Below are 27,361 nucleotides of genomic sequence, written 5' to 3'. Positions count from 1 at the left end.
TTTCTTTTGATGAGGAATCTAGAACTGGGGGCACAATTTCAAAATAAGCCTCAATGGACTGAGATGAGGAGAATTCTTTTATTTGGAGGGTTGTGAATCTTTGAAGTTCTCTATCACAGAGTTGCATAAATGTGGTAATTGAGCATTTTTTTAAAAAGTGGAGCTTGATATATTTCTAAACGCCAACAAAATGAAGGGATGTGGGGATTGGAGGAGGGGGAAAGCATTGAATTGGGTGACCAGCCATGATCATATCAAATGGTGGAGCAGGCTCAGTATTTCCAGAAGACCTTTTTTGGATTCCTTTTTGTGCCAGAATCTTCACATATGCTTGTTTTGTTTCATTTATTTTGGGTTTTAATTCCCCAATATGACATAATCAGCATTTTTGTTGGGGTGTATTGTTATATATTGAATTCAAAGGGAACAGAAATCTGAAAGAATGATCTGGATTCAGACTGGTTCTCACTTGTATTATTAACCTTTCAGTTGCATCCTTCATTTTCTTCTCTCTTCCTTCACCATGCAAGGAGTTCTGGATTACTTTAGAACATAGAACAATACAGCACAGAACAGGCCCTTCGGCCCACGATGTTGTGCCGAACATTTGTCCTAGCTTAAGCACCTATCCATGTACCTATCCAATTGCCGCTTAAAGGTCACCAATGATTCTGACTCTGCCACTCCCACAGGCAGCGCATTCCATGCCCCCACCACTCTCTGACCCTGACATCCCCCCTATACCTTCCACCCTTCACCTTAAATTTATGTCCCCTTGTAACACTCTGTTGTACCCAGGGAAAAAGTCTCTGACTGTCTACTCTATCTATTCCCCTGATCATCTTATAAACCTCTATCAAGTCACCCCTCACCCTTCGCCGTTCCAATGAGAAAAGGCCTAGCACTCTCAACCTATCCTCGTATGACCTATTCTCCATTCCAGAAAACATCCTGGTAAATCGCCTCTGCACCCTCTCCAAAGCTTCCATATCTTTCCTAAAATGAGGCGACCAGAACTGCACACAGTACTCCAAATGTGGCATTACCAAGATCCTATACAGCTGCAACATCACTTCACGACTCTTGAATTCAATCCCTCTGCTAATGAACGCTAATACGCCTTCTTACAGGCTCTATCCACCTGAGTGGCAACTTTCAAAGATCTATGAACATAGACCACAAGATCCCTCTGTTCCTCCACCTGACTAAGAACCCTACCGTTAACCCTGTATTCTGCATTCTTATCTGTCCTTCCAAAATGGACAACCTCACACTTGACAGGGTTGAACTCCATCTGCCACTCCTCAGCCCAGCTCTGCATCATATCGAAGTCCCTTTGCAGCTGACAACAGCCCTCCTCACTATCCACAACTCCACCAATCTTCGTATCGTCTGCAAATTTACTGACCCACCCTTCCACTCCCTCTTCCAAGTCATTAATAAAAATTACAAACAGCAGAGGACCCAGAACTGATCCCTGCGGAACTCCACTTGTAACTGGGCTCCAGGCTGAATATTTACCACCTACCACCCCTCTCTGACTTCGACCGGTTAGCCAGTTCTCTATCCAAATGGCCAAACTTCCCACTATCCCATGCCTCCTGACTTTCCGCATAAGCCTACCATGGGGAACCTTATCAAAAGCCTTACTAAAATCCATGTACACTACATCCACTGCTCTACCCTCATCCACATGCTTGGTCACCTCCTCAAGACTTATAAGGCAAGACCTACCCCTCACAAATCCGTGCTGGCTGTCCCTAATCAAGCAGTGTCTCTCCAGATACTCATAAATCCTATCCCTCAGTACCCTTTCCATTACTTTGCCTATCACCGAAGTAAGACTAACTGGCCTGTAATTCCCGGGGTTATCCCTATTCCCTTTTTTGAACAGGGGCACAACATTCGCCACTCTCCAGTCCCCTGGCAGTTGACAGCGAAGATGAAAAGATCATTGCCAGCGGTTCTGCAATTTTCTCTCTTGCTTCCCACATAATCCTAGGGTATATCCCGTCAGGCCTGGGGGACTTGTCTATCCTCATGTTTTTCAAAATGCCCAACACACCTTCCTTCCTAACAAGTATCTCCTCTCGCTTACCAGTCCGTTTCATACTCTCCTCTTCAACAATACGGTCCCTCTCATTTGTAAATACTGAAGAAAAGTACTAATTCAAGACCTCTCCTATCTCTTCCGACTCAATACACAGTCTCCCACTACTGTCCTTGATTGGACCTACCCTCGTTCTCATCATTCTCATGTTTCTCACATTCCCATAAAAGGCCTTGGGGTCATCCTTGATCCTACCCGCCAAAGATTTTTCATGCCCTCTCTCAGCTCTCCTAATCCCTTTCTTCAGCTCCCTCCTGGCTATCCTGTATCCCTCCAATGCTCTGAACCTTGTTTCCTCAACCTTACGTAAACCTCCTTCTTCCTCCTTCCAAGACATTCAACCTCACACGTCCATCTCTTTCCTGCCTGACAGGTACATACATATCAAGGACACGTCGTATCTGTTCCTTGAAAAAGTTCCACATTTCAACGACATCCTTCCCTGACAGCTCCTCAGATCCTGTCTTGCAGCATCGTATTTACCCTTCCCCCAATTGTAAAACCTGCCCTGTTGCACACACCTATCTCGCTCCACAATCAAGGTGAAAGTCACAGAATTGTGGTCACCATCACCAAAATGCTCGTGCACTAACAAGCCCATCACTTGTCCCGGTTCGTTTCCAAGTACCAAATCCAATATGGCCTCCCCTCTGGTCGGACAATCTACATACTGAGTTAGAAAAGCTTCCTGGACACACTGCACAAACACCGCCCTGCCCACTCTACTTGATCTGCCTTTCCTCTTTGTAGAAATATACTTGGACTGTATCTAACTTTCTCCTCTTTAAAGTCAGCTCATTTTATTTTTAAAACAACCAGTTTAAACATGTTCTAACACCTTCGTGTGGCAGGTAGAACTTGAACCTGGACCTTCTGGCTCAGAGGTACAGACACTAACACGGTCTAATAAAAGCTGCCTTAACTATTTTTAGTCAATCTGCTTTGATATGCCATGAATCACCTCTGGGGCATTTGGGACTTAAACCTGGATTGCCTAGCCAAAGTAGGGACATTACCACTGTGCCACAGAACCCACAATGTGCACATGGATTATTATGTTCAGCTTTGCTATAGGAAGGATGTTATTAAACTGGAAAGGATGCAGAAGGAACTTACCAAGAATGTTGCCTGGACTCAACAGTCTGAGTTACAGGGAGAGATTGGTCAAGCTAGGACTTCTTTCTTTCGAGCATGGGAGACCGAGCAGGGATGTTATAAAAGTATATACGATCATGAGAGGTATGGATAGGGTGAATGCACTCAGTCTTTTTTGGAGAATCGAGGATTAGAGAATATCAGTTTAGGGTTAGAGAGGAAAGAATAAAAGGGACCCTGAGGGGCAACTTTTTTACACAGAGGGTGGTACCCATATGGAATGAACAGCCAGTGGAAGTGGCTGATGCAGGTATATCAACAAAGTTTCAAAGATATTTGGACAAATACATGGATAGGAAAGATTAGAAGGATATGGGCCAAGTGCAGGGAAATGGGGGTTAGCGTGAATGGACGCTTTGGTCGGCATGGACCAGTTTGGGCTCAAGGACTGTATGATCCTAATTTATCTGTTCATAGGCCTCTGAAATTGCGTCCCTTTCACCCAATTAATTAATTTTGCCCTGGAATATTCCTTGTCCTCTTCTACAGTCAACCTAAACCTTTATGATACAATGATCTCTGCCCCTTAAACTTTCATCCTTTGGTCCATTGCCCATCTCATTCCCTAGAACCAGATCCAGCAAAGATTCTTCATCCTTTGCACCGGAGAAATATTAAAATCATTCTTAACACACTTTAAAAAACTTTCCGGTCTCTGCTCTTTATTCTATTACTGTCCCTGTTGATATTGAGTTTAAAGTCCCCCAATATAATTTTTCACTTTTCTGTATTTTCTTTGCAATATTTTTTGCTATATTTTATTTTGTGATATGTAGAATACACCCAGCAGTATAAATAATGCTGTTAGTGCTCCTTGGCTCCAATCAAATAGATTCTGCCCTAGACCCTTGCTTTTTCTCCAGCACTACAATATTCTCCTTAATCAAGACTATGATTTCCCCACAACTTGGGTCTTGCCCTTTTTAAGCCAGGTCTCTGTTATAGAACATAGAATATCGAACAGTACAGCACAGAACAGGCCCTTCAGCCCACGATGTTGTGCCGACCATTGATCCTCATGTATGCACCCTCAAATTTCTGTGACCATATGCATGTCCAGCAGTCTCTTAGTTGTCCCCAATGACCTTGCTTCCACAACTGCTGCTGACAAAGCATTCCATGCTCTCACAACTCTCTGTGTAAAGAACCAGCCTCTGACATCGCCTCTACACTTTCTTCCAACCAGCTTAAAACTATGACCCCATATGTTAGCCATTTCTGCCCTGGGAAATAGGCTCTGACTCTATCTATGCCTCTCATTATCTTGTATATCTCAATTAGGTTCACTCTCCTCCTCCTTTTCTCCAATGAAAAAAGTCTGAGCTCAGTCAACCTCTCTTCATACGGCAAGCCCTTCAGTCCAGGCAACATCCTCTGAACCCTCTCCAAAGCATCCACATCTTTCCTATAATAGGGCAACCAGAACTGAACGCAGTATTCCAAGTGCAGTCTAACCAAAGTTTTTTAGAGCTGCAACAAGAGCTCATGATTCTTAAACTCAATCCCCCTGTTAATGAAAGCCAAAGCACCATATGCTTTCTTAACAACCCTGTCCACTTGGGTGGCCATTTTAAGGGATCTATTTACCTGCACACCAAGATCCCTCTGTTCCTCCACACTGCCAAGAATCCTATCCTTAATCCTGTACTCCGCTTTCAAATTCGACCTTCCAAAATGCATCACTTCGCATTTATCCAGGTTTAACTCCATCTGCCGCCTCTCAGCCCATCTCTGCATCCTGTCAATGTCCCACTGCAGCCTACAACAGCCCTCTATACTGTCAATGACACCTCCAACCTTTGTGTCATCTGCAAACTTGCTGACCCATCCTTCAATCCCCTCATCCAAGTCATTAATAAAAAATTACAAACAGTAGAGGCCCAAGGACAGAGCCCTGTGAAACACCACTCACCACTGACTTCCAGGCAGAATATTTTCTTTCTACTATCACTAGCTGTCTTCTTTTGGCCAGCCAATTCTGTATCCAGACAGCTAAGTTCCCCTGTATGCCATTCCTCCTGATCTTCTGAATGAGCCTACCATGGGGAACCTTATCAAATGCCTTGCTGAAGTCCATGAAGTCCATATACACCACATCCACAGCTCAACCCTCATCAACTTTTCTAGTCACGTCCTCAAAGAACTCGATAAGGTTTGTGAGGCATGTCCTGCCCCTCACAAAGCCATGTTGACTGCATTTAATCAAGCTATGCTCTTCCAGATGGTCAGAAGGGCCTGTTCTGTGCTGTATTGTTCTATAAATCCTATCCCTCAGAATCCTTTCTTATACCTCGCAGACGACAGACATGAAACTTACTGGTCTGTAATTGCCGGGGATTTCCCTATTTCCTTTCTTGAAGAGAGGAATTACGTTTGCAAATCATATCATATTTCCATGCACTGACCTGCACCTGCAGCTCACTAACCTATTTATCATGCTCTGTACTTTCGCATACATTACATGCATAGAGGTAAACCCAATTTGTAGTTTACTGTATTTGAATTTACTCTGATCCCACCTAATTCCTTACTGTTTGTTACTGTCTCTCCCAGTTCTTTTTCCAGCTTGGTATTAATCTCTGATATTATCTTCTGGTTCTCACCCCTAGTTCCTATCCTCCGCAGAATTATTAGCAATTTTTCTGCAAGGATGTTGATCCTGGCTTTGTTCAGATACAACCCATCCAGACTATAGAGGTTTGTACTCCCCAAAATTAGTTCCAGTACTCCAGGAAACTAACGCCCTCCCTCCTGCACTGTCGTTTCGGACTTAGCGCTCATCTGTTCTAACCTTCTCTTGCTGTACTGCAGATTATTATCTCTGAGCTCCTGCAACCAATTTGTAACCTCTGCGTACAGAGCCTTCATCATTTGTTGGTGTCAATTTGGACAATGACCTCTGCGTCCATCCTTTCAGAGGAGACAACATGTCACTGTGGATTTAGGAACCAGATGGAACATCTGCCTGTTCCCTTCACGATTCCCCCATTACTACTACCTTCCCTATCTGCTCCCTTGTAGAGCTGAGAGGTCAATGAGGCTATAGATACTCAACGATATTTTAAATTGAATACTGTTTGGAAGGTACGATTCACCTGATACTCTTACAGTGCATAGCTGGCTCCCCTTGATTGCCTATAGGGTTTCAGTTGTCACTTGGGATCTGAAACTTGGAGCTCAAGCTGCTCCAACTGATGAGCCTTCCTGCATATGTGGTTATCCCACATAGTGTGTCAAGGAACAGGGCACTCCATGGTACAAAGATAGTCTGCCATGCCTTTATTCATTAATCATTTAACTGACGTAACTAAAATAAACTTAAATAAATGCAGATCCACCAACTACTCCACAATCAGCTGTTTTTCTTGTATCGATATCACTGCACTTTTCATTCAGTTTTTAACATTATTATGCATATAAAAGTGTCACTTTTCTATATTGTCATGAGTTTGGCTATTACACGACCATTTTGCACGTTTAATAATGTCTTGTATTTTGTTGCATTCCTCCTCAGAACTGACTAAATCCTCTTGCTCTTTTTAGGCCAATTTTGTGCCAATGTTTCTCCCATCTTTCGATCTTTAATTATACTGCAAGATTGACATTTTTGAAAGTTCCTGTTGATGATGTAAAAAGTGGGAGCCTGAGGAATTGTGGAAAAGTAGCATAGTGCCCAGGTCCTGGTTGTATTTAACTTTAATTTCTTGGCTTTTTCAGGAAGTCAATGGTTTGGCTGAGGAAGTGGTCTTTCTTCCAGCAAGTAACCAGAAGGAACTGGAGAAACGCAACCCAAAAGAGGTGAAGCTAATCGTGGGGCTGGTAATTGGGGCTGCTCTCCTCTCTCTGATGATTGGACTTCTTGTTTGGCATTTTCACTGTGAGTATAACTTGTAGCGCATACAAAACAGAGTTGAATATTCAGAGCAATAACCTCTAAGTATTAAGTTACAAGGAACTCGATCCTAACAACAACCAGTCTGTATTTAATCTCAGCAAACATTCTGAAATGCTTAACTGGGATGTTACCAAACAAATTATGACACCAAGTTTCAGCAGGCGATATTAGGCCAGCTGACCATAAGAAAAGGCAGCTTGGGTATCGAATTGGGAAAGCATGTTTAATTGTTGGAGCTCTAGAAGAAGTAACAGAAAGATGCATGGATTTCATAGGCAATCAATACAGTGCCACACAGGCTAACGAGAATCTATATAGTTCATGGAAAGAAAAGGACAGTGGCAAATTGACTGAGTAATAGGAAACAATAGTGAATTTTTTGTTTGACAAGAGGAAAGTTTCTAGGTCTTGAGACTCTTGCTTTTCCTGGTGTACAAATTATCTTGGTGTGCAGGGGACAATTTCAATTTGCTGCTAATCTGAAAGCAATATAACTGAGTGGAGAACAATGCGCAACTCCAAAAGGACTTTGATAAGTTGGTGGAGTGGGCAGTATGGTGGTATCTGAAATTCAGTGTGGAGAAGTGAGGTGCATTTACCAGCATGTTGGTAGGAAGAACAAGGACAGACAAATTAAATTAAGACTTACAGTTCAAAAGTGCTGCAGGAGCAGACATGTGTAGAGCAGGATGCAAATAAATGTAGATTATTGAAGTATAGGTGGAGAGAGCAGTTAATAGCATGTTTAGTATCAGGGTTTTTTTAATAGTGGCATAGAACAAGAGATTAAGGCTGAATTTATCAGACACTTGTTGGACTTCATAGAATCACCACCATATGGAAACAAGCCATCTGGCCCAACAGGTCCACACCAACCCTCTGAAGAACATCCCACCCAGACCCATTACCTGACATTCTTCCCCGACTAATGCACCTAACCTACATATCCTAAAGTACTATGGACAATTTAGCATGGCCAATTCACCTAACCTGCACTTCTTGGGTTGTCGGAGGAAACCAACGCAGACATGGGGAGAATGTGCAAACTCCACACAGACTGAGGCTGGAACCTAGCCTGGGTCCCTGGTGCTGAGAGGCAGCAGTGCTAACCACTGAGCCACCATGCCTTCCTTGAGTGTTGTGTATAGTTCTGAACACTGAAGATAAGAATGTAAATACATTGGAGAGACTGCAGAAGTGGTTTGCAAAAATAGTTCCAGAGCTGAGGATGAAGATAGATTGGAGAGGTTGGGACTGTTCTCCTTGAAGAGAAGGCTAACAAGAGATCTGATCCAAGTTTTCAAAATCATGAGTGGTCTGGACAGAATAGATGGGAGGTAACTGTTCACTCACTTAAAAGGATTGGGACATAAGGGCACTGTGACCAATTGTGCGTCGTTTATTTAAGATAACACATACTGGCATTGGAAGCAATCCAGAAAAGTTTAATTAGGTTGACTCCAGGTATGGAGGTGAGGTTGAGTAAGTTGGACCTGAATTCATTGGAGATACAAGATTCTTAGTGGACTTAGAATCACAGATAGAGTCATAGAGATGCACGAGCTGAAAGTGTGTTGCTGGAAAAGCGCAGCAGGTCAGGCAACATCCAAGGAACAGGAGAATCGACGTTTCGGGCATCAGCCCTTCTTCAGGAATTCCTCACTGGGTCTGCATCTGCAGTCCTCACATTCTCCTTATAGAGATGCACAGCATGGAAACAAACCTTTAGGTCCAACTTGTCTGTGCCGACCAGATATCCCAACCCAATCTAGTCCTACCTGCCAGCACCCACCCTGTATCCCTACAAATCCTTCCTATTCATATATAACTCCAGATGTCTTTTTAATGTTGCAATTGTACTAGCTTTCACCACTTCCTCTGGCAGCTCATTCCATACACATATTACCCTCTGTGTGAAAACGTTGTCCCTTATGTCTCTCTCATATCTTTCCCCTCTCGCCCTAAACCCTTTGGTTCTGGACTCCCCAACCCCAGGGAAGAGACTTTATCTATTTATCCTATCCATGCCCCTCATGATTTCATAAACCTCCATAAGGTCACCCTTAAGCCTCCAACGCTCCAGGGAAAACAGCCCTAGCCTATTCAACCTCTCCAATCTTGGCAACGTCCTTGTAAATGTTTTCTTGACAGGATTGATGCAAAAATGTCAATACCCTTTGTGGTAACATTAGATGTAATATATTTTTATGCACAACTGTGCAGATTCCACGCAGGAAATATTGCTTATGGGAGAGTCTAGGACCAGAGGCTATAATCTCAGAGGAAGGCTCATCCATTTAAGACAAATGAGGGGAGGATTTCTTCTGAGGGTGTACGTCTGTGGAATTCTTTACAACAGAAGGCTGTCAAGGCTGGGATATTTGGTAAATTCCATGCTGATATACACAGGTTATTACTGTGTAGGTGAATCTTGGGTTATTGGGGGGAAAAAGCAGGAAAGTGGTGTTCAGGATTATCAAATCAGCCATGTGGCCTAATTTTGTTGCTATGTCTTGAGGTCTTATGGTGCACACTTAATATGATCTAGGAAAAAGGCTTTCATATAGCGAGTGGGATGGGTCTGGAAGGCACTGTCTGGAAGTGTTAGAGACAAAAAAAACTGCAGATGTTGGAATCCAAAGTAGACAAGCAGGAGGCTGGAAGAACACAGTAGACCAGGAATGGAGGCATGAGTCATTCCTCCCATTGTACCTAACCACCTGTGTTCACCTATTGCTACCTCACCATTCTGTCCCTCTCCCCAACTGAAACTGCAGCACCCACCCCGCCCCTATCTGCAGCTCCCCTTATCCCACTTCCATTCCTGAAAAATTATATCTGAAACATTGATTTCTCCACCATCTGATGATGCCTGGCTTGCTGTGTTCCTCCAGCCTCCTGCATATCTACTGTCTGGAAGTGTGACAGAGGCATGACCAATTGAGACATTCAAAAGGACATTTGATAATCATTTTAACAAAGACAACATGTAAGTATACACAGAAAAAGTAGGTGAATGATAGAGTCAGTGAAGAAATGAAGGATAGAAATGGCTGAGAAGAAGGCCAAACACTTTTAGGATTGCAAGAAGTTGAGGTCACATGGTGGTTAGCACTGCATCATGAACCTGGGTTCAGTTACACCCTTGGAAGACTGTATGTGTGGAATTTGCACATTCTCCGTGTCTGCATGGGTTTCCTCCCAGGTGCTCGGGTTTCCTCCCTGTCCAAAGAAGTGCAGATAAGGTGGATTAGGCTTGGGAAATGCAGGGTTATCGGGTAGAGGAATGGGTCCGGGTGGAATGCTGTTCGGAGGGTTGGTGTGGGTCGAATGGTCTGCTTTAGAGCTTCCATGATTTCTATAAAACTCACAGTGGTGGCAAGATGAATGTCGATCAGTATGCTGTAGAAAACAGACAAGAGGGGAGTTAGAGACTGAAGGAGGAGCAGCTGAGATACCCTGGATATGAATTATTCTTATTGCTAACTATTTGTTTGCATCTCTCAGTTCGCCCAGATAATCGAATTAAGAAAATGTACAGTGGCTATCTTAACATCAGCAACCACCAGTTCACGGAAGAGCTAGAGGATTCAGATTCTGAAGAATTTAAGAAACTTGCAGCCACAGTGGAGGAAATGGTGAGTTTGTGCTTATGTATCAACTACTCGCAGGACAGGAACAGCATGCGGTTAGATGCAAGGTAAAGCTCTTTCTACACTGTCCCCATTAAACACCCATGGGACAGGAATGGCATAAATTGCTGTTACACACAAAGCCCTTACGTTATGAGTTCCAGTCACCCCACAGCAGTACTCATTGCCTGCCTGTTTAAACGTTTTTGGTGTAGATTAAATCTTTGCAGTAAAAATACACAAGGTGATTTAATTCAATTTTCTCTTCTATACTTCAGCTTCGGGAAACCTACACGGGAGTAGAAGGAATAGCTCCATACTACGTTCGTTCCACAATCACTGCATTCAGGTATGCTCACATAGACAAACAATTCCCAGCTGGGTTGGGTGGCTCAGTCACAGAACAGGTTCTTAATGTGTACGGTTGCTGGTCCTAACCCTCTGGGTGTGGTTTGCCAGGCCATTGCCAGTTGGCAGACTCCTGTTTTTAGTGTGACATTACAGGCTAATCTGATGAATTCTGTGCCTTTTGCACCAGGGGCCACTGAATCCTGATGAACAACCTGAACCTGGGTTGATTTCTGTTCTTGGAGAAAGTGAGGAGCATCCTGCTCCTTGGATGCTGCCTGACCTGCTGCGCTTTTCCAGCCACACATTTTCAGCTTTGATTTCTGTTTTTGCCAGCTGGGTGCTGAGGTTATTCAGGATTAAACCTGGGGGCTTTACAATTTGTTGCTGCTCTTCAGTTGGGTTTCTGTTCTCTGTTCTTTGGACTTTGTTTCTTAAATGTTGCATATTATTAGGATGTCTGAGCTAACTGTTTCTGTTCTTCTCTGCAGCGAAGGCTCTGTGATTGCTTATTACTGGCTTGAATGCCGAGTCCCACCAGAGAATGAAGCTGAATTTGATGCAGGAATTGAAGCTTTATCAAAGCAGAGGACCCGCAGGTTTAAAACAAACGTGCATTCTAGCTCATTAAGGATTTCCCAGTTGGTGGTCGATCGTAAGTACTGGGTTTATTTTCTAGTGTATTCAGTGGAATGCAAGTGACAGTGTTTGAATGAAGGTCCTGCAACTGGCCCTGCATTTATAACATTTAATTGTAAATTTGCTTGAATAGAAGTGAGGAGCGAAACTGTTAAATTAAAACTGTCCTTTTTTTTATTTTCTTGTACCTATCTCTCTGATTTACCATGTTTGCCTTTGTTCTCTCCATCCCTTCTCTTCCCAAGTCAAACATTTGGTCTCGGAATCATCAACTTCTGTCATTTCAGTTGTCCATTTCAATTCCTCTTGAACTCTCCTGGGTTCTATGCTGTCATTGCCTCCCTAAAACTGTGTACAAATTAACCTCATGTTCATGGGTACGCCCTGAATTTATCTGATGTAACCTCTCCATTCCCCATGATCCAACCACTTCTTGTATCCCACCTACACTGCAAGCACCCCAAGCCTCTTTTCTCCAGTACTTCCTCTGTTTGCCCATAATATAACTGGCTTCTTCAAGTCACTTTCAAATTCCAGACAGTCTAACCTATAGCTCTACTTTGACCACAATGCTGCTCCTAAACTGCAATCATATCTGTGCAACCTTTCCCACACCTGAGCATTTATTTCTAGTACAGCCCTCAATTTCATTTCCTCAATTGTAAAAGGTGCTGTACTATGTGTCTGGTATATGACTGCTTCAACCATTAATCAGCAGCTCAGGCTGCACAACAGCAACGACCATCAGACTCCTTTGGGAATCATTGACTGTTCTACTATGATGGGCTATCGGTTCTCTTTCATTTCTCTTAGTGGTCTGCTACCTCTCTCTTTACCCCTGCATCCTCATCTCCAACCAAGATCTCATGGAGATTTTTTTCATACTTTTGTGTATCACTGGTGATTTGTTGCCATACCTAATAAACTTTGAACTGATTAGCTTGCTAGACCATTTCAAAAAACACTTAAAAATCTGGAGTCCACAGTAGGCCAGACCAAGTAAAGACAGCAGATTTCCTTTCCAAAAGGACAGTTGTGAATCAGATGGTCAATCAGCAACTGAAAGTTTAATAGTTGCTATTACAGAAGCTAGCTTACAATTCCAGGTTTATTGAATTTAAATTTTCACCAGCTACTGTATTGTGATGTGAAAACCCATATCTCCAGAGCATTAGCCTAGGCCTCTGGATTATAGTTGGGGACACAGATCTCAAGAAGTTTTCTCATTTGAGTCCGAGATGGCCTATTGTGCTGCTTTCCTCTCTTCTTGCTTACCTCTCCAAGATCACTTAATTCACCTCACTTAATTCATCTCAGCACCGAAACGACCTAATCAAATTCTCAAATAGCATCTTCTGTGACCAGGGTTGACTGATTGCTCTTTATTTCCTGAAAGCCACGATTGACTCTTTGTCTTGTCGTTAGAGTCACGGCATGGAAACAGACTCTACGGTCCAATCATGTCAACCATGTTCCCAAACTGAAGTAGTCCCACCTGCCAGCGGTCGGCAAATATTCCTTCAAACCTTTTCAAATTATGAAATTATCCAAATGTCTTTTAAACATTGTAACTGTACCTGCAACCACCACATTCTCTGGCAGTTCAATCCACACATAAACTGTTGTGTGATTAAAAAAGAAGTTGCCCTCATTCTTTTTGAAATCTTTCTCCTCTCATCCTAAAAGTATACCCCTTAGTTTTGAACACCTGACCCTAGTCTTGTTATGCACCTCATGATTTTATAAACCTCAATAAAATCACCCCAAAATTGCCTACACTTAAGAGTCCAAGTCTACTTTTATTTCTCAAACCATCCATTCCTGGCAAATCTTTTCTGAACCTTCTCCAGTTTAATAATGTCCTCCCTATAACTGTGCCATGGTGCCTCACAGTGCCAGGGACATGGGTTCAATGCAGGCGAGGTGGATTGGCTATGGGAAATGCAGGGTTACAGGGATGGGGTGGATCTGGGTGAAATGACTTTTGGTCAGTTGGTTTAGACTCGATGGGCCAAATGACCTGCTTCCACACTGTAGGGATTCTATGGTGATCAGAACTGCCACAGTACTCCAAGAAGAGGCTTCACCAGTGTCCAATACAACCTCAACATGATGTCCCAACTCCGATACTCAAAAGTTCTGAGCAATAAAGACAAACATGCTAAATGCCTCCTTAACCACCTTGTCTACTTGTGATGCAAGTTTCAAAGAATTCTGTAGCTGAAACTCTAGGTCTCTCTGTTGTATAACACTACCCAGGCCCCTAACATTAATTGTATCATCCTGTCCTTGTTTGCAATACCTCCATTTTATCCAAATTAAACTTTATCTGCCACACCTCAGCCCATTAACCAAGTTGATCAAGATCTCTTTGTACTCTTAGATAGTCACCTTCACTATTCACTTTACCACCAATTTTGGTGTCATCTGCAAATTTACTAAATATGTCTCCCAAATCCTCATCCAAATCATTTATATAAATGACAAAAGTGGATCCAGTGGAGCACCCCTGGTAACAGGCCTTCATTCTGATAAATAACTCTTCGTGAATACTGTCTGTTTCCCACCATAAAGCCAATTTTATGTCCAGTTGGCAAGCTCACCCTGAATCCCATGTAATCTAACTTTACTAATTAGCCTACAGTGTGGAATTTTGTCAAAGACTTTACTAATGTCCAAGTAAACAAGGTCTACCATTCTGCTCTTAACAATCTGATTTAATTTAAATTATTTTTTGTCACATGTATCTTGTCACAGAGTACAGTGAAGTGGTGTATAGTGTCGCCACTCTATATGGTGCCATCTTAAAACACAGAAAAATAAACCAGAACTCAATATAAAGGCAGAAAAATGAAAAAATGTACGAAGTATCCAACATTGCAGTCCCCCTTAAGTCCTCTGCCATAGGCCTGATGGCCCTTTGCTGCAACACTGGTGGTGGAATGAAAACCACCCCTCTTCAGCTCCATCGCGCCTCCACTGACCTAACCAGTACCAACTTCGTTATATACCTGAGGAGTTCCTGGAGCCGAGATGACTCATCTCCAATAACCACAGCCAGCGTCCTATATACATTGTCCTCCACACCAGAAGTATTTTCCCTCAGACTTAAAATGTGAAAGACTTTCCTGCCACAGTCAAAGGACGATGATGTTCATATCCTGGTGAAAGGAGAGGCTTTCAGATGTCTGAAACTTCCTCTCTGAAAATCCTTCCATCTTTCAATCTCTTTGGTGACTTAATTAAAAAAAAACTCAGTCAAGTTTGAGACACATGATTTTCCTTACCCAAAACCATGTGACTATCCCTAATCAATCCTTGCCCCTCCAAATGCAAGTAAATCCTGTCTTTCAGAATCACCTCCAACAACTTACCCTTCACCAATGTCAGACTTAAAGGTCTATAGTTTTGAGGTTTCTCTTTACAGTTTTTCTTAAACAATGGCACAATATTAGCCGTCCTCCAGTACTTCACCTGTATTTATAGACATTACACATATTTCTGCTAGAGGGACTGCAATTTCCTCCCTAACTTTCCATGACATCTTGGAATACACTTGATTAGATTCTGGAGATTTATCTACCTTTGATTTCTAAGATCTCCAGTACTCCCTCTTCTGTAATGTGAGCTGCTTTCAAAACATTATTTATTTCCTCGAGTTCTCTAGCCTTCATTTCTTTCTCAACAGTACAAACTGATGCAAAATATTCATTTACCATGTCTGCCATTTTCTGAGGTTCAACACACAGACAACCTCGTTGATATTTTCAGGTCTTACTGTCTCCAGTTGCTCTTAATATATTTATAGAATCATGCTGGATTTTCTCTTAACCTTATCTGCCAGGGCTATGTCATATCTCCTCTTTGCTGTCTTGATTTCCTCCTTAAGAACACCCTTAGATATTTTACACTCTTGAGATTCATTTGAACCCAGTTTTCCATATCTAATGTATGATTGGTTCATTTTTGACTAGCTTTTAATAGCTTTATTCATTCATTGTTCCCTAATCTTATCAGCCTTGCCTTTCGCTCTGACAGGAACATAATGCTTCCGAACGCTCACTATCACACTTTTGAAGCCTGCCACTTGTCAGTTGTCCCTTTACCTGTGAACAATCTACTCCAATCAACTTTAGAAAGTTCTTGTTTCATAATCTTAAAATTTGCCTTACTCCAACTGAAAACTTTTAACTTTTATGGATGACTTTTTAAAACTATTTTAAAACTGACAGTATTATGATCACTAGTCCCAAAGTGTTCCCCAACTAACACTTCAGTCACTTGCCCTGCCTTATTTCCCAAGAGAACGTCACATTTTGCTCCTTTTGTAGTAGGAATATTTACATATCAATAATGAAACTTTTCTTTAATACATTTCCCAAATTCTTCGCCATCGCGGCTGTTAACACTCTGACAGTCCCAGTCCATGTTTGGAATGTCAAAATCCCCTACTATTGCAACCTTATTATTCTTACATATATTTGAGATCTTTCAACATGGTTGCTTCTCAATTTCCCTCTGACTATTGGGGAGCCTATAGTACAGTCCCATCAAGGTGATCATCCCTTTCTTATTTCTAATTTCAACCCATATAATTTCAGTAAATGATTCCTCAGGAATATCTTCTCTAATTACAGTAGTAATGTTTTCCTTAATCAACTCCTTCTCATAGAGCCTTAAGAGATATAAAGCATGGAAACAGACTCTTCGGTCTATGCCGACCACATATCCTGAATAAATCTAGTCCCATATGACAGCATTTGGCCCATACCCTTTAATCCCTTCCTATTCATATGCACAACCAGATGCCTTTTACATGTTGTAATTGTATCAGCCTTCACCACTTCCTCTGGTAGCTCATTCTATCACCCTCTGTGTGAAAAATTTGGCCCATAGATCTCTTTTAAATCTTTTCCCTCTCACCTTAGACCTATCCTCTCTAATTTTAGACTCCCCCAACCCAGGGAAAAGACCTTGTCTATTTACCCTATCCATGCCCCACATGATTTTCTCAGCCTCTAATACTCCAGGGAAAATAGCCCCAGTCTATCCAGGCTTTCCCTAAAGCTCAAACCGTCCAAACCTAGCAACACTCTTGTGAAACTTGAAAGCATTCAGAAAAGATTTCCAATATCCTTCCGATAGCAATGAGCCCAGAGCAGCACGCGGTATTTCAACAGTGGCTTAACCAATGTCCTGTACAGCCACAACATGACCTCCCAACTCCTGTACTCAATATACTGACCAATAAAGGCTTCACTATCCTGTCGACCTGCGACTCCACTTTGAAGGAAATATGAACCTGCACTCCAAGGTCTCTTTGTTCAGCAACACTCCCTAGGACCTTATCATTAATGGGCAGCACTCTGGCTCAGTGGTTAGCACTGCTGCCTCACAGCGCCGGGGACCTGGGTTCATTTCCACCTTCTGCTGACTATCAGTGTGGAGTTTCTGTGTGGGTTTCCTCCGGGTGCTCCGGTTTCCTCCCACTGTCCAGAGATGTGCAGGTTGGGTGAATTGGCCATGCTAAATTGCCCATAGTGTTCAGGGATGTGTAGATTAGGTGCATTAATCAGGGGAAATGTAGAGTAATAAGGGTAGGAGAATGGATCTGGGTGGGATACTCTTCAGAGGGTCGGTATGGACCTGTTGGGCCAAATGACCTGTTTCCACACTGTAGGGATTCTATGATGATTAAGTGTCCTGCACATTTATCTAAATTAAACTTTATTTGGCACTCCTCAACCCGTTGGCCCATCTCATCAAAATCTCATTGTAATCTGAGGTAACCTCCTTCACTGTCCACTACGCCTTTAATTTTAGTGTCATCTACAAACCTAGTAACCATACCTCCTATGTTCATTTCCAAGCCCTTTGTATGTATACATGACAAAAAGCAGTAGACCCAGCACCGATCCTTGTGACATACCGCTGGTCATAGGCCTAGTGAGTTGGAAAGGTAAGCCTCCACCACCACCCTCTGCCTGCTGCCTCCTACCTCTTACCCAAATGATGAGTTATCCCTGTATTCCATGTGATCTAACCTTGATAACAATCTACCATAAGGAACCTTGTTGAATGCCTTACTGAAGATCATGTTCACTGATTTGACCTCATTGACTCTCTTCATTACTCCTTCAAAAAAACTCAATCAAGTTAGTGAAACACAACTTCTCTGGCACAAAGCCATGTTGACTATCCCTAATCAGTCCTTGCCTTTCCAAATTCGTGTAAGTCCTGTCCCTCAGGATTCCCTTCAACAACCTGCCCACCACCGATGTCAGGCTCACTGGTGTATAGTTCCCTGGCTTTCCTTATCACCTTGTATTAAATAGTGGCACCACATTAGCCAATCCCCAGTCTTTCAGCACCTCATGTGGCTATTGATGATGATACAAATATCTCAACCAGCAGCCTGGCAATCACTTCTGTAGCTTCCTACAGAGTTCCAGAGTACACTTATCAGGTGCTGGGGATTTATCCACCTTTATGCATTTTAAAACATTCAGCACCACCACCTCTGTAGTTTGGGCATTTTGCAAGATATCACCATTTGATTCCCCACTTTTTTTTTATGTTCCATATCCTTCTCCACAGTAAACACTAATGCAAAATACTTGTTTAGTATTTTTCTCATCTCCTGCAATTCCACACATAGGTGGTCTTGCAGATCTTTAATGGGTCCTATTCTCTCCCTAGTTATCTCTTGCCGCTTTTTCTATCCTTCCTATAACATCTAAAACTTGGAACATGAGCTGCTAGTCCTGATCTTCCCTCAGCCAAGCTTCGGTAATAGCAATGACAACCTAGCCCCATAGATGTCCTGAGTTCATCAGCCTCACCTATAAGACCTCTTGCATTGAAATAAATTCAATTTAATTCTTAAGAGTTACTTTGTTCTCTGACTTGCCATCATCTGCTTTTTTCTGATCAACTTGTTCTTTTCTGAATCAGAACCATCTTTATCTATCTATCTTTTTATTTTCACTGTGGCTATCTGGGTGGATCTATCTCCTACAGTTTACTGATCTGCTCATTGTCAGATCATCTCCAACAATTGCTTTCATAGAATAGAGTAGAATCACTACAGTGTGGAAACAGGCTTTTCAGCCCAACAAGTCCACATTGACTCTCTGAAAAGCATCTCACTCAGACTTTTCCCCCATACTCTATCCCTGTAACTTTGCATTTCCCATGGCTAATCCACCTCACCACCTCCACATCCCTGGACACGAAAGACAATTTTAGCATGGCCAATCTACCTAACTTGCACATCTTTGGATTGTGGGAGGAAACTAGAGCACCTGGAGAAAACCTATGCAAAAACGGGGAGAAACTGCAAACTCCACACAGGGTGGAATAGAACTCAGGTCCCCGCTGCTGTGAGACAGTAGTGCTAACCATTGAGCCACCTTCCCTTCCTACTGGCCTGTCCTGAGACCTGGTCTGTCAAAATCTCCCATTTAAAATGCAGTGATGATATAATGCCTTATCCGATGTGATAATCCAGATGAGAGAGCAGCTGTCAGTGACTCTTCAGAGAAAGAGGTTTGGCAGGATTGCTGCCACAGGGAAGTCAGGACAAAGAAGTAAGTGGGTCAGTCAATACTCTAGTCCTCGATTGTTGGGTTTGGACAGTCAGAAGGTTGGCTGGAGGAGAGAAGGTTGGTATTGTGAGGCTGGGCAGGGCAAGGATTGTCATGGAAGGGATTTGGGAAGCAGAGAGGATGCATGGATACTATTGCTGATGGGCAATGTGGGGTTTGATGGTTTGGAGAGGAAGGAGGGCAGTAGTGGGGGAAGTGTTTGGACAATGTTGTCTGCGAATATGAGGTGTAGTGGAGGTGGGACAGCTTTATTTCCCAGTGTTGATACTTACACTTTGTATTTTCAGGTGCTGATCCAAGAAAGGTGAAGCCTCCAAAGGACAGTAAGTTCTCCGAACACTAACTCTGAGCAGAAGCTGTAGTTCATGTTATCAATTCTATTAGTAGTAGTTGAAGCGTTGGGTTAGAGATTTTGATGGAGGAGTAGGGAATGTGGGCAGAACTTTTGGTGTTTGGTTGTGGGGACTGGATTTGGATCTAATATCTGCTGTTCTTTGGTGACATGGGAGGAGTGGGCCAGTGCCAGCGTTTTATAATTCTTTCATTTTCTCTGACAGAAAGCTGCTCTTTTGACCTGCATGCAGTACCTGGAAAGATTGGCACATTCACTTCACCGGGTTTTCCAAATTCTCCCTACCCTGCCAACTCCTGGTGTCAGTGGGCAATACGAGCAGATCCTGACCATATCCTGGAACTCAACTTTGTGACCTTTGACCTGGAAAAAACCTGCCAGAATGACTTTGTCACAGTTTATGACTCACTGAGTCCAATTGAAAAACGTGAAATAACAGAGTAAGTATAGAGTTGCAGGCTGCATGGAAGCTTCCCTAGTTAAGACTTACCTTTACATTGGTTGAATCATTGCCTACATGCAGTTTTGAATTTGTATAATCCATTATTTCCTGACTGGTTTTAGACTACAAATCACCCTATATCTCCTTCAATATGGCAAACCTCTCTTGGACTAGACAAAGATGTCCTTGGTGAGGGACATCATTCATTGAGTGATTTCCATACTCATATTTTCAGGGAATTTTGGACTTAGGTAAAAGTTTCTCAAATAGTAATCCACAATCTGGGTCAGGGGCATCTTTAGCGTCAACATAATCCAGATAAGACACCAGGGTTAGTGTTGCAGATGGGCTGCACTATTGATCAGTACTGAAGGGAATGCTGCACTGTCAGAGGGTCAGTTCTGAGAGATTGGCACACTGTTGGAGGGCTGGTGTGAAGGGAGTGCTGCACAGTGGAGGGTGGGTATTGAGGGAGTGTCATACTGTCAGAAGTCCAGTGTTATGGGAGTACCACACTATTGGATGGTTGGTACCTTGGGTGCACCACACTGTTGGAGGGTCAGTGCTGATTGATCACAGCGCTGTTTGAACTTTTTGTGCGAATTAGCTGTATGATTATTTCCAGCACGTTAGTGACTATTTCAAAAATATTTCAGCATCTGCACAATGCTTTGAGATATCCTGACATCACAGTATAAATCCCATTGATTAATTTCTTGTGAATACCTATGGCATGTGAGCATACCTTGAGTCATGCTTTATATAAATGAGAGTGTTGGGGTGTGAAACTGACAGTGTGGTGCACCCAAGGTACCAACCATCCAACAGTGCGGCACTCTCATAACACTGGACTTCTGACAGTATGACACTCCCTCAACACCCAACCTCCACCGTGAGGACTCCCACCACACCAGCCCTCCAACAGTGTGCCACTCCCTCAGAACTGATCCTCCAACAGTTCAATCTACTGGTGGAGTCATTTTTTTTTCAAAGCTAGTGTGATAGAAAGCTCCACAGTTGATGTCACTTACAGGCAAAACTGGTGCACGAACTACAAAACAAATGAGATGTATTTGAGATGTACTAATTAAACCTGTACTTTTGTTGATTCTTGCTAACAGGCGCTGTGGTATCTATCCTCCAACAAATGCACTCAAGTTGATGTCCTCTCGCAATGTGATGCTTGTAACTCTGATAACTGATGAAGATGAGAATTACCCAGGATTTAAAGCAGAGTTCAAACAGATTCCAAAAACTAAAGGTAAGAAAAATGCCATTATTAAATTGGGGAAAAGGAAACTATGACGCGATTAGACATGAGTTAGGAATTATGGACTGGGAGCAATTGTTCCATGGTAAAGGCACTATAGACATGTGGAGACTGTGTTTAAGGAACAGTTGTTGCAAGTGATGAATAAATATGTCCCTGTGAGACAGGCAAGAAGGGGTAAGATAAAGGAACCTTGGATGACGAGAGTGGTGGAGCTTCTTGTCAAAAGGAAGAAGGTAGCTTACATAAGGTGGAGAAAGCTAGGGTCAAGCTTAGCTCTACAGGATTGCAGGCAGGTGAGGAAGGAGCTCAAAAATAGTCTGAGGAGAGCTAGGAGGGAGCACGAGAAAGGCTTGGCAGAACGGATTAGGGAGAACACAAAGGCATTTTACACTTATGAGAGGAATAAGAGAATGGTCAAAGAAAGAGTAGGGCCGATCAGGAATAGCATAGGGAACTTGTGTGTGGAGTCTGAGGAAATAGGGGAAACCCTCAATGAGTTTTTTGCTTCTGTCTTTACGAAAGAAACGAACTTTGTAATGAATGAAATCTTTGAAGAGCAGGTGTGCATGCTGGAGTGGATAGAGATAGAGGAAGCTGATGTGCTGAAAATTTTGTCAAACATTAAGATTGACAAGTCGCCAGGTCTGGACCAGATTTGTCCTCGGCTGCTTTGGGAAATGAGAAATGCAATTGCTTCGCCACTTGCAAAAATCTTTGCATCCTCGCTCTCCACTGGTTGTACCTGAGGACTGGAGAGAGGCAAATGTAATTCCTCTCTTCAAGAAAGGAAATAGGGAAATCCCCGGCAATTATAGACCAGTGAGTCTCACGTCTGTTGTCTGCAAGATGTTAGAAAGGATCCTGAGGGATAGGATTTATGACCATCTGGAAGAGCATGGCTTGATTAAATGCAGTCAACATGGCTTTGTGAGGGGCAGGTTATTAGATTAGATTAGATTACTTACAGTGTGGAAACAGGCCCTTCGGCCCAACAAGTCCACACCGCCCCGCCGAAGCGCAACCCACCCATACCCCTACATCTACCCCTTACCTAACACTATGGGCAATTTAGCATGGCCAATTCACCTGACCTGCACATCTTTGGACTGTGGGAGGAAACCGGAGTACCCGGAGGAAACCCACACAGACACTGGGAGAATGTGTAAACTCCACACAGTCAGTTGCCCGAGGCAGGAATTGAACCCGGGTCTCTGGTGCTGTGAGGCAGCAGTGCTAACCACTGTGCCACCGTGCCGCCCCTAACAAACCTTATGCCTCACAAACCTTATCGAGTTCTTTGAGGATGTGACTAGAAATGTTGATGAGGGTGTATATGGACTTCAGCAAGGCATTTGATAAGGTTCCCCATGGTAGGCTCATTCAGAAGGTCAGGAGGAATGGGATATAGGGGAACATGGCTGTCTGGATACAGAATTGGCTGGCCAACAGAAGACAGCGAGTGGTAGTAGAAGGAAAATATTCTGCCTGGAAGTCAGTGGTGAGTGGTGTTCCACAGGACTCTGTCCTTGGGGCCTCTACTGTTTGTAATTTTTATTAATGACTAGGATGAGGGGATTGGAGGATGGGTCAGCAAGTTTGCAGACGACTCAAAGGTTGGAGGTGTCGTTGACAGTATAGAGGGCTGTTGTAGGCTGCAGCGAGACATTGACAGGGTGCAGAGTTGGGCTGAGAGGTGGCAGATGGAGTTCAACCTGGATAAATGCGAGGTGATGCATTTTGGAAGGTTGAATCTGAAAGCTGAGTACAGGATTAAGGATAGGATTCTTGGCAGTGTGGAGGAACAGAGGGATCTTGGTGTGCAGGTAAATAGATCCCTTAAAATGGCCACCCAAGTGGACAGGGTTGTTAAGATAGCATATGGTGTTTTGGCTTTCATTAACAGGGGGATTGAGTTTAAGAGTCGTGAGATCTTGTTGCAGCTCTATAAAACTTTGGTTAGACTGCACTTGGAATACTGCGTCCAGTTCTGGTTGCCCTATTATAGGAAAGATGTGGATGCTTTGGAGAGGGTTCAGAGGATGTTGCCTAGACTGAAGGGCTTACCGTATGAAGAGAGGTTGACTGAGCTCGGACTTTTTTCATTGGAGAAAAGGAGGAGAGGGGACCTAATTGAGGTATACAAGATAATGAGAGGCATAGATAGAGTCAATAGCCAGAGACTATTTCCCAGAGCAGAAATGGCTAACACGAGGGGTCACAGTTTTAAGCTGGTTGGAGGAAAGTATAGAGGGGATGTCAGCGGTGGGTTCTTTACACAGAATTTTGAGAGCATGGAATGCATTGCCAGCAGCAGTTGTGGAAGCAAGGTCATTGGGGACAACTAAGAGACTGTTGGACATGCATATGGTCACAGAGATTTGAGGGTGCATATCAAATGGTCGGATCAATGGTCGGCACAACATCGTGGGCTGAAGGGCCTGTTCTGTGCTGTACTGTTCTATATTCTATGTTCTAATCCAAATTCAAGTGTGACTTAGAAATAGGGCAGTGGACTGGGACCTGAGGAAAGACGTTTCTCTGAATCTAGAGTTTATTCGAGTGAGTGCCTAGCTAATGCTATTGCAAATAGGATTCCAATCTAGTTTGTGTTATTTCTCTGTCCCTGAAGCGAATGGTGGATGTATTATAATTTGTGTTGAAAATGAGGGTGAATATTTCACAATGTATTTTCACTAGGTATGTTCAGCAGCATTTGGCACCAGACATCAGAGTTCTGTTAAGTAGTTGCTGAGCAGTGCTGTTCTGGAGCTACATGATGACAAATGGTTTTACCTGTGTGGGCATTTACAAAGTATTTTATGTGTTTGGTGAAACTAGCAGGGGTTTATTCTTCAATTTTCCTGTCATCCTGTCAGATTGTGTATGTTGGAGTGAGATTCCCTCATCTTGCGATTCCCTTTCATCATTGAAGTCTTTCCCTGAGACAGCAGTACTGATTCCACATTCCTGTAACCATTTAATTTGTAAGTTTTGATGTGGTACTTTATTGGTAAAAATATGTTGCATCACATTTGACTGACGAAGTGGAAGCATTCGCAATCATCTTCAGCCAGAAGTGCTGAGTGGATATTCCATCTCTGTCTCCAGCAATGGTCCCCAGTATCACAGATATCAGTCTTCAGCCAATTCAGTTCACTCCACAGAATATCAAGAAACAGTTGGTGGCACTGACTATTATGGGACCTGACAGCATTTCCAGCAATAGTATTGAAGACTTGTGTTCCAGTACTTAACACTTCTCTAGTCAAGCTGTTCACACCTACAACACTGGCTCCTACCTGATGTAAAAGCTTGCTCAGATATGTCTTGCATCCAATCTGGCCAATTATCGCCTCATCAGTCTAATCTCGATCATCAATAAAACGAGGAAGGTGTTGATAACAGTGCTATCAAGCAGCACCTGCTTTGCTATAACTTCACTTGGACCCAACTTGGGTTCTGCCGGAGCCACTCAGCCCCTGACTTCATGACAGCCTTGGTTCAAACATGGTCAAAAGCTCTGAATGCCAGATGGAAAGTGAAAATGACAGCCTTAACGTCAAGGCTGCATTTGACCAGATGTGGCATCAAGGAACTTTAGCAAAACTGGAGTGAATGGGAATCAAAGGAAAAAGTAAACTCCACTAGTGGAAGTCATAGCTGGTATGTAGAAATAATTTTTTTACCCCAAACAACCTGTTCAGTGTGTTATTACACACCTCTGGAGCAGGAGGGATTTGATGGTTGTTCTTGCAGTTCAGTTATCGTAACTCAAGGAAATCTCTGCAGGAGTTCCTGGGTAGTTTCCCAAGCCCAGCCACCTTCAAATGCTCCATCAAGCAGTTCCCTCCATCAAGAGGTCAGAAACGGAGATGTTCACTGTACACTTTTTAAGCACCAGATACTGAAGCAGTCCATGCCCAAATGCAGCAAGACCTGGATAATAGCTAAGTTTGGGCTGACAAGTAGGAAGTAACATTCACGCCATACAGGTGCTAGGCAATGACCATCTCCAAAAAGAGACCACTTAATCAATGACTATCTCCAAGATAGACCATTTTTGCTCTATGTTCTATAGGAATAATGCCAGAAGACTGGAGGATAGCAAATGTTCAAGGAGAGTGGAGACAACCTTAGTAATTATAGACAAGTGAACTTTACATTGGTTGTGGAGGGTTAAGGAAGAGAGGATTTGTAATAGTCTAGAAAGGAACAAGTTGATTAGGGATAGTCAACAAATTTTGTGAAGGGTAGGTCATGACTTACAAACCTTTCGGGTTCTTTGAGAAGGTGACCAAAAATGTTGATGAGGGTAAAGCAGTTGATGTGGTATATATGGATTTCTGTAAGGTGTTTGATAAAGTTTCCCATGGTAGGCTATTGCACAAAATGCAGAGGCATGGGATTGAGGGTGATTTAGTGGTTTGGATCAGAACTTGGCTAGCTGAAAGAAGACAGAGGGTGGTGGTTGATGGGAAATGTTCATCCTGGAGTTCAGTTACTAGTGGTGTACCGCAAGGATCTGTTTTGGGTCCACTGCTGTTTGTCATTTTTATAAGTGACTTGGATGAGGGCATAGAAGGATAGGTTAGTCAATTTGTGGATGACACTAAGGTTGATGGAGTTGTGGGTAGTGCAGAAGGATGCTTTGGGTTACAGAAGGACATAAATAAGCTGCAGAGCTGGGCTGAGAGGAGCAAATGGAATTTAATGTGGAAATGTGGGAGGTGACTCACTTTGGAAGGAGCAACAGGAATGCAGAGTACTGGGCTAATGGTAAGATATTTGGTAATGTAGATGAGCAGATATATCTGTGTCAATGTACATAAATCCCTCAAAGTTGTCAACCAGGTTGATAGGGATGTAAGAAGGCATATGATGTGTTAGCTTTTATTGGCATAGGGACTGAGTTTCAGAGCCATGAGGTCATGTTGCAGCTGTACAAAACTCTGGGGCCGCACCTGGAGTGTTTTGTACACTTCTGGTCACTGCATTGTAGGAAGGATGTGGAAGTGTAGGAAAGGGTGCAGAGGAGATTTACTAGGATGTTGCCTGGTATGGAGTGAAAGTCTTATGAGGAAAGGCTGAGGGACTTGAAGCTGTTAGAGAGAAGGAGGTTGAAAGGTGACTTAATTGAGACATATAAGATAATCAGAGGGTTCGATAGGGTGGACAGTGAGAGCCTTTTTCCTAGGATGGTGATGGATAGCACAAGGGGACATAGCTTTAAATTGAGGGGAGATAGATATCAGAGGTAGTTTATTTACTTGGAGAGTAGTAGGGGCATAGAATGCCCTGCCTGCAACAGTAGTAGACTCGCTAACTTTTGGGGTATTTAAATAGTCATTGATAAACATATGGATGAAAATGGAATAGTGTAGGTTAGATGGGCTTCAGATTGGTTTCACAGGTTGGCGCCACTTTGAAGACCAAAGGGCCTGAACTGCCATGTAATGTTTTAACCACCACCCCTTGATATTCAATTAAGTTACTGTCACTGAATCTCCCACTATCAACATCCTGGGATTTACCATTGGTCAGGAACTGAAGTTGATTCTTGATATAAATGCAGTGTTACAACAGCAGATCAGAAACTAGGAACACTGCAGCAACTGACTCCACAAAGCCCATTCACCATCTACAAGACTCAAGTGAAGAGTGTGATGGAATGCACCCCACTTGCCTTGATGTATGCTGATCCAAAAATACTCCAGGAGCTTGACACGACCTCAGACAAAGAAACCTCGTTTGGTTGGCACCACATCTACCAACGCTGTCCTCACTCTCTGGACTGCCGACACTCTGTAGCAGCAGTGTGTATTATCTCCAAATGTGCTGCAGAAATTCCCCAAAGGTCCTTAGACAGCACCTTCCAAACTCTCAACATTTATTACCTAGAATGACATGG

General features: G+C 43.0%; 1 protein-coding gene across 1 annotated transcript in view; it reads left to right on the top strand.

The window, feature by feature from the left end:
* Window positions 1–27,361, top strand: part of LOC140494071 (suppressor of tumorigenicity 14 protein-like) — a 121,599-nt gene that overhangs the window by 42,258 nt on the left and 51,980 nt on the right. The window contains exons 2-8 of the mRNA XM_072592986.1: window positions 6,983–7,142; window positions 10,668–10,798; window positions 11,071–11,141; window positions 11,632–11,795; window positions 19,674–19,709; window positions 19,944–20,178; window positions 21,302–21,441. Coding sequence (XP_072449087.1) covers window positions 6,983–7,142; window positions 10,668–10,798; window positions 11,071–11,141; window positions 11,632–11,795; window positions 19,674–19,709; window positions 19,944–20,178; window positions 21,302–21,441 — 937 coding nt within the window. The remainder of the gene's footprint in view (window positions 1–6,982; window positions 7,143–10,667; window positions 10,799–11,070; window positions 11,142–11,631; window positions 11,796–19,673; window positions 19,710–19,943; window positions 20,179–21,301; window positions 21,442–27,361) is intronic.

This window comes from Chiloscyllium punctatum, chromosome 23, assembly GCF_047496795.1.
Source record: "Chiloscyllium punctatum isolate Juve2018m chromosome 23, sChiPun1.3, whole genome shotgun sequence".
NCBI classification, from domain to species: Eukaryota; Metazoa; Chordata; class Chondrichthyes; order Orectolobiformes; family Hemiscylliidae; genus Chiloscyllium; species Chiloscyllium punctatum.
This window is presented reverse-complemented; position numbering and strand designations above follow the sequence as displayed.